The sequence below is a fragment of the Peromyscus eremicus genome, chromosome 20 (assembly GCF_949786415.1).
Source record: "Peromyscus eremicus chromosome 20, PerEre_H2_v1, whole genome shotgun sequence".
NCBI classification, from domain to species: domain Eukaryota; kingdom Metazoa; phylum Chordata; class Mammalia; order Rodentia; family Cricetidae; genus Peromyscus; species Peromyscus eremicus.
Genome location: NC_081436.1, coordinates 18,104,478 through 18,117,007, shown reverse-complemented (window position 1 = coordinate 18,117,007; position 12,530 = coordinate 18,104,478). Strand labels below are relative to the sequence as shown.

The window sequence follows — 12,530 nt, the reverse complement described above, 5'->3', positions numbered from 1 at the left end:
ATGTGTGCCTGGGCTGGAAGGATGGTAGCCAGGCCCTCTGAGGGGTCTAATGTGGAAAGATAGCTCTGGGCTGATTGAGACTGTGGCTAGTACCTCTGAGGTACCACCCAGACTTCAGGTCAAAGGGGCAAAAACCAGAAGATTCTGGACAAGCAGGAAGGAACACATTCCTTGTGCCTGCACCCACACCAGCCAGCATCATGGGCTACCCTTAGTCATCTTTCTCGCTGTATGCAAAGATCCTGAGCAGGCTCTGAAAGTGACTCATGTCAGGGATGTGGCCTGGCACCTGGAGGCCCTGAAGTCCACTTTTCCCTGAGGCAGTGTGTGCCCTGGTGCCTTGTCCCACTGTGAGGCATTTACAAACCGAACAACTAGCCAACTGTATGGAGTTCTAGTTTTCAGCTATGACAGAAATGACCCTTCATGGATTTCCTCATAGGGTGGGTTTAGAGGCAAACATTTTCTACCCATTGGAGCACAGAAATCTCATTGAAATATTATTTGTCCTTCCTGAATGAGGGGTGTGTGTGTGTGTGTGTGTGTGTGTGTGTGTGTGTGTGTGTGTGTGGTGCTGGGGACTAACCTTCACACTTGCTGGGAAGTGCTCTGCCACTGAGCTACATTTTCCTAAAACTTTGTTTTGAGGCAGGATCTTATTAAGTTCCCAAGTTGGCCTTGAACACACACTGTAGCCCAAGGAGGCCTTGAACATGTGAATCTCTGGCTTTCACCTCTAAGTAGTTGAGATTGCGGGCCTATGCCACCAGTGTGTTTAGTTTCTGATTTTGAAGATTGCTGGTTTATCTCTGTCCACAGCAAAGGACATTGGAACTCAGAGCAGTTAAGCGACCCCTCTAACCCATGTTGGTCACACGCAATCCTTGTGCCCCATGCGTGAGTTCTCTCTTATCTTTTCCGACTCAGACCCGCCCTCCACAACCACTGCTGAATTCTCTACATTCTTTTCTAAAATTGTGTTTTATTTAGTGTGCGTGCATGCATGCACACACGTGGATGCACAGAAGGCAGCTTTCAGGAGTCTGTTCCCCCACTTTACCATGGGTTCCAGGTATCAAACTCAGATGACCAAGCTTGTATGGCAAGAGCTTTACCCGCCTGGCCATCTCACCAGCTCTCTTTACATCCTTTTGTAGTTGGATGTCAGGCACCTATCACATGCCCAGACATGACCGTGTATCTGAACTGTAGACCCTGTGAAGAGTCCCATGAGTATCCAGGAATGCTCACTCAAATAAGATAGATTGACATGCGTGTCAACATGTAAATGTAATGGTATGATCAACATGTAAATATTATGCCAACATGTAAATAGAACATGGTCCTTATCATTTACAAGCTTATTCAAATTGGGCATGGTGGTACATGCCTGTAATCCTCAAAAGTGGTGTCCAAAGGATCAGGAACTTTGGGTCATCCTCCACTACATACTTTGTTTGAAGCTAGCCTGGGTTACAGAAGACTCTGTTGCAAACTCCACTCCCACAAAAAGATAAGATTTTATGATGTCTGTGTTGAAATCTTACATGTCATTATAGACAATCAACAGTGTATCTTTATCTAAATTATATTTTGAACAAAATATATAAATTACATAAAATATCAGTATTATATAAATATGTTTTTTTATTTTAAAAACTTGGTGTAGATGCATAAGTCTGTGTGTGGATATGTATACAGGAGTTCTGAAGAGGCTTTGGTTCCTCTGAAGCTGGAGTTGTAGGCTGTTGTGAGCCATGCAGTATGGGTGCTGGGAATTGAACTTGAGTCCTCTGCAAGAACAGTATGCATTCTTAACCACTGAGCCATCTCTCCAGTCCCTGTAACAATATATTTAAATATTTCTTAGTAGTGACGAAGTAGGATCTGAGCTGAGCTTGCAGACATTTATGATGCCACTGTAATGGGTCACGGCCTCATCGGCCTCTCAGGCTCTTCTTTGAGCAGCGGCTTCGTAGCCATGGGCAGAGTGAGAAGGACAGCCCTTGCTCTCTGGCGGCTAAAGCCACAGTGGCTGGTAGACACCCTGTTGGCCTGGAACCTAGGGAGTGGAACAGGGTCATGCATGGATTCATGCTGGGAATATTATAGGCTCAGCACTATGATCCCATCCAACCTGACAGGCAGACCTAGCCCAGGGAGGGGTGACAGGAGTGCCCAGGGAGGGGTGACAGGAGTGCTCTGGGTATTGGGGCCCATTGGCAGACAAAGGGTGAAGCTTTTGACAGGAGCCGTATTGGTTTATAGGCCTTCAGAGGAACAAGGATGCAATGTTATGGCCATGGTGGAAATGAGAACGGGGTGCTGACTGCCTATGGAGGTCTGCATTGCCCTCTTCCCAAGCTAAAACCAGGTTTGCTTAGGGAGAAGCCTAGAATTCCACCATGGCTGCCGCAACAGAGGCCCGGAATAGCGAAAGGAGGGTGCTGTGCCCAACATTTCCTTCTGGGCATGAACTTGATGGCTAGCCATAGTGACAGAAGCCACCATGGTCCTCAGTTCTCTCTCAGGCCTCTGCTGCCCACTGGACACCGACGGCCTGGGGACAGGCTGCCTCTTGCACAGTTCTTGAACCTGTGGCAGTCTCATCTCCAGAAACCAGCCTGGAATCAGCTGGTGGCTGTTTCTCCATACATAGTTGTGACGCCACACGCTGTATGCTCACTTTGAAACTTTTTAATTATCTGCGTGTGTGTTTGTGTGTGTGTGTGTGTGTATGTGTGTATGTGCATGTGTGCCACAACATCCATGCAGGGGTCAGAGAACAACTTTCAAAAATCCACTCTGTCCTCCCATTGTGGGTTCCAGGGATCAAACGTAGGTTGTCGGACTTCCGCAGCAAACATTTTTCCCTGCTAAGCCATCTCGCTGTTCCTGTGCTGACTTTTCACAGGGCATCCAAACAGGTGTGCCAGAGCTCACACTGGCTCTGAGAGCAGCATATAATCAGAGAGCTGGTTGCTAAGCATTTAGAAGCGTAGACCTTCATTCATATGCTTTGAGTCTTGATATCAGACCCTGTGGGACAAGGACATCAGAGCTCTTGTTCTTTGCAGTGGTGTGCCTGAGGTACTGGGAGGGACCGATAGGCTTGGCTCACATTGCTTCTTCTGCAGGAAGGATCCCTTCTCTGAGGAGCCTGCCTTGATTCCCACAGTCTTCCTTGTCTCCACCCTTGCCCCTGTTGGATAATGCAAAGTCTTTCCCTGGAGCACAGTACTTCCTGATTTTAACCCTGGACTCTTCACTAACTTTGAAGTCAGGGCTTTGTTGGTGATCCTGGATGCTATACGTGGGCCCCAGTGCCTGTGGAGGTGTGTGTGTGTGTGTGTGTGTGTGTGTGTGTGTGTGTGTGTGTGTACATGTGTGTAAATCAATCTGGAGGGAGGCCATTCCTGAATCCCTGTGGGTCAAGTGTTGGCAGATGATGTGCTGGGGTATCTGGACTATGTGTTGCAGGAGGTCCAAGGACCTGTTGGAACTTGGGACTGCTCCTCCAGGAGAAGGGGGTTGAGGACTCATCCTTTGTAACCTTGTCCCAGGGATGAACTACTTCTTTTTTTTCCCCTTCCCAGTGGTCCCACCTAGGATTTAAGCGGGAAGGAGGGAAGGAGAGAAGGATATGTTGGGCCTCAACTCCATGCCAGGTCTTTTCTAGGGCCTTTGAAACCCTGTCGGACAAATGGTGGTAGAGCAGGAAACCCAGGCTGCACCAGGGCAGGAGAGCTGGCCCTGCCCAGACCTGCTGATCCCCAAAGCCCAGACTCACTGCTTCCCACACATTCCAAGCTGTGTGTGACAGAAAGGAGGTAGTGAGTTCACTGTCACATGTCCCTAGTGATGGGAAACAACCCAGAGTGACCAGGTGGAGGGGAATGGTTATCCTGGCGATTCAAGCATCTGCCTGGGGCTACCCCTCTAGTCTGGAAATTCACGAGGAAACCCCTTCTTCAGATACCCAAGTTGCTCTGTGCCTGCTGACATCCAACAACATGCCTTCTGCTCTCTCCCTAGGTGTCGTGCGCCAAGTGCGGCCCATCGTGGGCCCGTTTTATGCCGTCCTGAGGCTGGAGATGAACTATGTGTTGGGGGGTGTGGTCTCCCACAGGAATGTCGTCAACGTGCACATCTTCGTCTCCGAGTACTGGTTCTGAAGGGCTGGTTTGCGGCACAGCCAGGGGTGCACCCCTCCCCCTGGCCAAGTCCTTGCTGCCAGTGACTGCCAGGTGCCTGTCTATATCCCTCGGGCATCTCTTGATGTTTCATATTGATTTGTAAGACCACGTGAATTAAGCTGAGCCACATCAGTACGTCCAGTTGATGTACTGTGGTGTTTAAACGTGAAGTCCAACTGCTCAGCTCTGTGGTTGAATCCTTGCTTTTTTTTTAATGCACAGGCTGAATCTTGTTCCTTTTCCCTGTGTGTGGGCCAGGCCTTGTTAAGGACCAAGGAAAAAGTTTGAAAGCCTCAGTCCATCTGAAAGCTGAAAGGTGACCAGTTCTCACCAAGACTGAATGAGGGTTGACATTTGGTACTTTTTTTTTTTAAACCAATCAGGCTCTGTGTGTTTCCAGTTGATGGCTGCTGTAGAGGGGCACAGAAATAAATGTACAATAAATTCTCCCCAGAAGCAGCTGACAGCATGCCTCTCGGGGCACTTAAGAGGTGGATTGCAGTTTTGTTCAAAGAAGGAGGACCCCTTGGTAAATATGTGAGCCTCAAGGTTTGTGTGTGTCCTGGTGTGTCCTTGAGGGTGGCTGATGTGTCCCAGTGTGTTTGTGGGGGTGTCTGGTGTGGCCTTGTGTGTCTATGAGGGTTGCTGGTGTGTTCCAGTGTATCCACAGGGGTGGCTGATGTGTTCCAATGTATCTATGGGGGTGACTGGTGTATCCAATTGTGTCTGGGGGGGGTGACTGGTGTATCCCATTGTGTCTGTGGGGGTGATTAGTGTATCCCAATGTGTCTGTGGGGGCGATTGGTGTATCCCATTGTGTCTGTGGGGGTGATTGGTGTATCCCATTGTGTCTGTGGGGGTGATTGGTGTATCCCATTGTGTCTGTGGGGGTGATTGGTGTATCCCATTGTGTCTGTGGAGGTGACTGGTGTATCCCATTGTGTCTGTGGGGGTGATTAGTGTATCCCAATGTGTCTGTGGGGGTGATTGGTGTATCCCAATGTGTCTGTAGGCGTGGCTGCATTGTGTACCCTCCAGCCACCATTCCTCACGGGGAGAAAATAAGCTTTTGGCTCTTCCTGACAGACTTCCAGTTACAGACTCTCTCCAGATGGGACTTCTGCTAGCTCAGAGATCTTCCAAGAGCGAGAGGACTGCAAATCTCCCCTAAGGCCATTTCAAAGCTTCTCTTGCCCCCAGAGCTCCATGTAAGACCAGATCCAGGCCAGCTGAATGTATCTGTGAGCAACACCACTCAGCATCAGTGATGGGTTGGGCCGGGCCTCGGCACCAGGCTCCTCCTTTATACTGGGTCTCTGATCTTGTCTCAGGCACTCACATGTAGTGCTTCTTGTCCTGGGCCCTGACCCTCACTGAGACCTGGGCCAACAACCATGTTTGTCTTCCTGGAGGCGCCAGTGCTGGAAGGTCTGGGCAATTCCACTTGGTATTTCAATTCTCAGGAACATGGACCCAGCCTCTGGGAACCCACAGTGTTCCTGAGGTCATTTGGGTCACTGCTGTGTCCAAACCGTGCCCGGCCCTGCTGACACAAGGGTTTATAATGTCTAGGCAACTTGAGCTGATGATTAGGAAATAACCCTGGTGGGACTAGACAGTCCAGGGACAGGATACACAGAGGACATGTGAACGTCTCCTTCATGCTGAAGCGTCTCAGTGGGGAAGGGAAATTGGAACTCAGCGGTTAAGAGTACTAGCTACTCCTGGAGAGGACTGAGGACCACTGCCAGCACCCACATCAGGTGGCCACACTGCCTGTAACTCCAGCTTCAGGGGATTTGATACCCTCTTCTGGCTTCTTTGGGCACTTGTATGCACACACACACACACACACACACACACACACACACACACACAGAGAGAGAGAGAGAGAGAGAGAGAGAGAGAGAGAGAGAGAGAGAGAGAGAGAGAGTTGGGTTTTTCCTTGGGCCACCTGTTCACAAATAACAACACTGAGATATTATGAAAGCTTGGCCTCAAACTCAAACTCACTCATATATTAAATAATAAACTTCCCCTTCCTTCCTTCCTTCCTTCCTTCCTTCCTTCCTTTCTTTCTTTCTTTCTTTCTTTTTTCAACAAAATGGAATCTTAAGGAGGAAGATGAGATATGAGAGGTGTGTGAGTCCTTGCAGGTTACCTGTGGCCTGAGCACTGAATCTGCCCTTTTACACTGAGCAAAGGGGGTTCTGGGAGCCCTCTCCTTCCTTCCCAGGGGCTGAATGGTGGGACTGGGCTGAGAGGACTGACTCACTGGCTGTTTCAGAGAAGGGAACTTGTCTCTGTCTCCTCCATCCATTTCTCTCTCTCTCTCTCTCTCTCTCTCTCTCTCTCTCTCTCTCTCTCTCTCTCTCTCTGTGTGTGTGTGTGTGTGTGTGTGTGTGTGTGTGTGTCTGTCTGTCTGTCTGTCTGTCTCTTTGGGCACCTGCGTATGTGTGTATGCTTGTGCATATGTGTATACATATATGTGTGTGTGTACAAATGTGTATATGTACATGAGGCCAAGGGACAAACTTGAGTATCGTTCCTCAGGCACTGTCCACCTTGTTTTTTGAGACAGGATCTCATCTGTCTGGATGTCTCACTGCATAGGCTAGACTGGCTGGCCAGCAAGCCTCAGAGCTCTGCCTGTGCCTGCCATTACTGGGATTACGGATGCCCCCAGCATGTTTACATCGAATCTAGGGATTGAACCCAGGTCCTTACGCTTTCATGGCAAGCACTCTTCCCCCAGCTGTCTTCCCAGCCACACTTTCACTGGATCCATTGCCATTAGTGTGGGAGCTGCTATTGGTGGACTGAGCCAAGCCTCCTGATGTTGATTGACTTGGAGATAAGCATGTGACCCAAGATGTTACTCAGGCCCTTCCTGGGGGAAATGCTCACTCCCCGGGGCAGAAGAACAGTCAAAGGAGAGATGAGGGCTATGAGCTCCTAGGTGGGGGAGCGGAATGGAAGAGAACAGAATGCTGACCCTACCTGGCTCAGAGATGACCACGGTGGGCTTGGGGGGCGGGGGGATGGCAGGTGTCACTGCCGTCTTCCTAGCCTGTTTCTGCATGTCAGAGTGGAGATGTTAATCCCAAGATGGCAGTGAGGAGTGCCAGAGGGCTACATCAGAGGCCTTTGCTAACTGTGAAGTACTGTGCACATGTCTGACCTTACTTCCCTTGACCTGAGTGAAGATGATGGAGCCAAAGGGAAGCAGCATTACTGGCAATGGAGCCACATAAGTGAGCTCCAGGAGCCTGGTGGCTTTGCAGCCTTAGTGTCCATTTCTTAATCATCCATGAGAGACATGGTGGACAGGTGAGTAAATTGGACTCAACCCCAACTGTGCACATTTCGTACCACACCCTGTGCGGAGCTTACGGTGTTCCCATAAGTACCCATTATTCTTCAAAGAAATTGTCAGGGTCCCCAACAACAGTGCAGCCCTCTTAATTGTCTCCTTAAATACTTGAGATTTCCTAAATGGAAAGTCCTTTATAAGCCTGAGAAAGTGGACACACAGAGACACCGGGCCGAATCACTTGCTGACCTCATAGAATGACCTGGAAGAGAAGATTCCAGAAAGGGGTGCCATAGTGCCCTAATCTAACAGAAAGCTATCAGCTTTGAAGGAAACTGAGTCAGTTGCTCTTATAAAGCACATAGGGAAATCAATTGGACGATTTATCTAGGCTCCCAGTTTCAGAAGTTTCAACCTGTGCCCCACTGGTGCCATCGCTTCTAGGTCTGTGACAAGGTAGAGCATATGGAAGTCAACAGAGAAAGAAGGATGGAAAGGGCCAGGAACAAGATATTCCCCTCAAAAACATGTCCTCATGACCTGCTTCCTCCAACTAGACCCCACCCCCTGAAGTTCCCACCACCTTCCAAAACACCATTAAGTTATGAGTCCTTCATTGGATGAGTCTGTTGATGAAGTCACAATCCTCGTGATCCAGTCACCTCCCAAAGCCCCACCCCCACCCCCACCCCCACCCCCCACCCCCGGAACCCTGGTGCACTGAGGACCAAGCCTTCAACACGGGAGCTTTGAGAGACATTTAGTAGGCAAACCCCAACAGAAAGAAACCTACCCAACTGCTCTCAGGAGCTCTGTGGCATGAGGGCAGAGACATGCTCAGGCCAGGCTGTGTCCTTGAGAGTGTTGATATACACACGCAGGAACCAGGAAAGGGAAGCAGAGATTCCCCACTCTGCCCCCCCTCCCGCAACCCCAGTTGACAGAACCAAAGGTAGGGAACCCGCCTTTCCAAGTCCCAGCAAGGTTCTTGGGTCTTCTCTAGCAAATAAACATCTGAAATCAGCTGTATGGGTTTTTTTCTTTTTAATATTTTATTTAAATTTTCAAATATACATGTTGCATGGCACTATCAGAGCTAATCAGCTGCCAGCCTCATGAGTTCAGCTGGGCCTGCTTACCAGAAGTTCATCACAGCTGGGCTTGTTGAGTATTGGTACTCCCTCACAGGAGAGGAAGCAGAGGGCCTTGGGACCCTCCCCTGAGTAACCAGCCCCTCCGCCCAATCAGTTGTATGCAGTTCTCAATTCTACTCTTCTTGGATACAGCCTTGGGGCTTGGGGAGGGGGTGTAGTGTATAGTCTGAGGAGTACTCAGAGAAGGAGGCCTCGTCTATGCAGCTGTGTGGGAGTCATCATGCATGCTGGGTGCAGACCTCCCAGTGTGGCTGCTTGAGGGTCACCCACACTCTTGCCTGTAACACCTCACCCATGCTCCATTAAGTAAGCCTAGTAAACTCATCCGTTCCCCAGGGAGACCTTTGGTTTGTCATTGGGGACCTTAGAAGGAGGGGCTTAGTTGCTTTCTTAGTGCCCCATAGAGAGAAAATTCTTGCAACAATACAGCAAGGTTGAAAGAATTTTCCATGAGTGCCAGAGCATCCCGCACCTAGATTCTGCTCTTGAGGTATTAGGGGTTTAGTTGCACGTTGAAAAGATGGCGATAGGATAGGACAGAGTGAGAGAGCACAGAATAACAACGGCCTAGGAGTTTGCAGGCTTGAGTTCAAGTTCAGCCACTCTTAAGCGCTGTGGCCTGGGGCACAGGACACTAGTCTTCAGAACCTAGGATTTCTATGCAGCAGCGTCATGCGGACTTCCCAGGGGGATGCGTGGTTGAATGAGATGATGACATAAAATGCTTAGTGGAAGCCGGGCGGTGGTGGTGGCTCACGCCTTTAATCCCAGCACTCGGGAGGCAGAGCCAGGCGGATCTCTGTGAGTTCGAGGCCGGCCTGGGCTACCAAATGAGTTCCAGGAGAGGTGCAAAGCTACACAGAGAAACCCTGTCTCGAAAAACAAAAACAAAAACAAACAAACAAAAAAAAAATGCTTAGTGGAAAGACTGCTGCACACAAGTCTCCAGTCGGCAGCACGGCCACTGTTGACGCATGGGATGGGATGGTCTTTATTCCATTAGGTGACATGGCTCATTAGAGTCTGGGTAGGTAATGGAGGCCGGGGAAGGCCAAGAGGCTTGATGACTGTCCTATAAATACCCACTTATGCATCTGTCCCCTGCTGGGCGAGGAACACCATGGGCAGGGACCTGTTTTTCAGGAAGGACTGTTTCTAGGGAGGCTTATTTTATTTACTTTATATTTATTCATCTGTATATGTGTATGTGTATACTACATATGTATGAGTGCCCAAAGAGGCCAGAAGAAAGTGTTGGATCCCCTGGAGCTGGAGTCACAGGGAGTTAGGAGCTGCCTAACATGGGAACTGAACTTAGGTTCTCTGCAAGAGCAGCAAGTGCTCTTAACTGCTGAGCTTTCTCTCCAGCTCTCTGGGGGAGGCTTCTCATTGCTCACAATTCAGAGTCTAGTCTCATGCATCTTGCTAGAGATTCTGAGTTCTAACAAGTCCAGCTTCTTCATCCTCTCCTGAACTTAGGTTCTCTGCAAGAGCAGCAAGTGCTCTTAACTGCTGAGCTTTCTCTCCAGCTCTCTGGGGGAGGCTTCTCATTGCTCACAATTCAGAGTCTAGTCTCATGCATCTTGCTAGAAATTCTGAGTTCTAACAAGTCCAGCTTCTTCATCCTCTCCTGTCTCATAACTTTAAGCCTCATTCAGAAAATAGTTCATTTTTAAAAACTAAAGACACAGCCTCCAGTCCCCTCCACACCAGGCTCAAAATATTGACTCTCAGCTCTGCATAATTTACCCTTCTACTTTTTGAAAGATGGATGGTGCTCAGCAACTCAGGCAGACAATGGGTCTATTCTCTCTGGCCCTGATCTTGGGCCCCCGAACCCAGAACCACCCTGATCCCAGAAAAGCAACCCTCCAGATAGCACCCTCTCCATGTCATCAGAACGGCCAGGCTGGTGGGGAGAGGTGGAGCCACTGGTCAAGGATGGTTACATGACAGTGACCTAGAGTAACAGGTTGGGCTTTGGAGCCCATCAAGGACATGCCAAGCCAGGTTCACCCCAAGGCCACACTGTGGCCCTAGCTGTGGCAGCCACCAGGAGTCTCAGAAGTGATTGAGGACTGTTTCCCACTTGGCAACATCGAAGTGTCTTATCCCACAGCCCATCTTGGCAATTTGGTGCTTGCTCTTCATAGCCCCATCTAGATAATTGCATAATTAATTGTGTGCAGGTAATTCACCCAGGGGAGGTGGTTACAGGGAGTGGGGGCACAGGCTTCCACTGCCCTGGAAAGGTGCCAGGCAGTCTCTGTGCAGACCCCATCATGAACATGCCTCCAGTGTGTTGGAGGGCCTTAGCATGCTCATGAGACCTCAGGGGAACAGCTCTGACTGAACCTAGAGACCTTGTCACTTTCTTTTTACACTATGGGCTTAAGTCAGAGGCTCAAAGCAGAGACTCTGCCGGGTGCTTGGGGTGAGCAGGCCCCTCAGCCCAAGGTGGGAAGGAGTCAGCCTTCCCCGGGGGCGTTGACCAGTCCATTTCCAGAAGTTTCTGGAAGTCAGTGCCCATGATTTTTGCTTCCACATCTACTCCATCACGTCCTCATTGTCCATAAACCTGCACATTGGCTCAGGGGGCCCAGGAGGGCGGCAATCTTCAAAGGACTGGAGCCCGGTGGATAACGTGTGAGAGTCAGGGAAATGATCCCAGAACAGACTTGGAATTTCCTCTCTTCCCATGCTTGCCTTCTGTTGCCTCACTATAGGACATAGAGTCCCAAGGCTCTGGTCTGGTGCAGCTGTGGGTGCTGGGAGGGTGTTGAGCATGGAGGGGATCAGCCTAACGTAACTGTCAGCTTAGCATCCATCCACGGACAGCCAACATCTGTTTCCTTCCCTGTTACACTCTTTCTTCCTCTGCTTCTTCTCCAGCTTGGGGACAAAGCACAGGTGGATGGCAGCTTTTGGCCGGTCACCTCGGAACCTCAGTAGGAGTGGGGAAGCCCTAGTGCAAGGAAGCACTGAGCCTCCCTCCATCGCCCAGCAACCCATCCTGTGCATCCCCAGCCAGCGCTAGCGAGGGACCGGGAAAGAGGGAGGTAGGGAGAAGAGTCAAGGCGGGTTAGACTGGAAGGAACATGAGACACGGAACTGGACCAAGGAAGGAGCCACCTGGAGATGGAACCCAGGATCCTCTAACATCTCTGTCAATGACCTCTATGGGATTAAGTTCCCACAGCCTAACTTGGAAGTCTAAGTGGTCACGGGAGCCAGACACAAGGTAGCATCCGCGATGACTCTTACCCTTGTCATGCCGTGAAGGCCTTGTCAACTGCACCAGGCCCTTACCCAAGCTGCCTCACCTCAGCGTGGAGCGTGTAGTGATCCTGGCTCAACACCCATTCTGTATTTCATGTAAGGTCACTTCATACCAGAGCTAGGCCCCATGTACAGCAGGGCTACTTCTCATCGAGTGGGGTGCACACACACACACACACACACCACCCCCGCTAGGTCTAGAGTTTGGTTTGACACAAAGGAATCATCCCCATATTATTTTTTCCACACCACCTCTTCAAATTAGGGGAACTGCTGCTTGAAACTGATTCTCCTGAGCCTTCCCGGAAGGAGCTACTGGAACCTTCCAGAAATCTTGCTTTGGACACTGCAGCACACTGTTTCCAGATCACAACAAAGGAAACTTCAGAGTTCCCCAGGGCGGCATGCTGGTGCCTGCCTGCGTGGATGGGACACATGGGGCTATGTTAGTATCTCCACTGAGCAAGGAGAAGCCCTCAGCCTGTGATGTGGTGCTTCTGAGTCCAGGGTGCTTTTCATAGTTCAGACTTCTGTGCCACATAATTCAGCAGAGTTTGCTCACTTAGGAGAATGCAAGGAAGTTTGTTT

General features: G+C 50.0%; 1 protein-coding gene across 1 annotated transcript in view; it reads left to right on the top strand.

The window, feature by feature from the left end:
- Nucleotides 1-4,689, top strand: part of Fbln1 (fibulin 1) — an 84,243-nt gene extending 79,554 nt beyond the window's left edge. The window contains exon 17 of the mRNA XM_059247668.1: nucleotides 4,036-4,689. Within this exon, the coding sequence (XP_059103651.1) occupies nucleotides 4,036-4,175 (140 nt within the window). The 3' untranslated portion in view covers nucleotides 4,176-4,689. The remainder of the gene's footprint in view (nucleotides 1-4,035) is intronic.
- The last annotated feature ends 7,841 nt before the right edge of the window (nucleotides 4,690-12,530 follow it).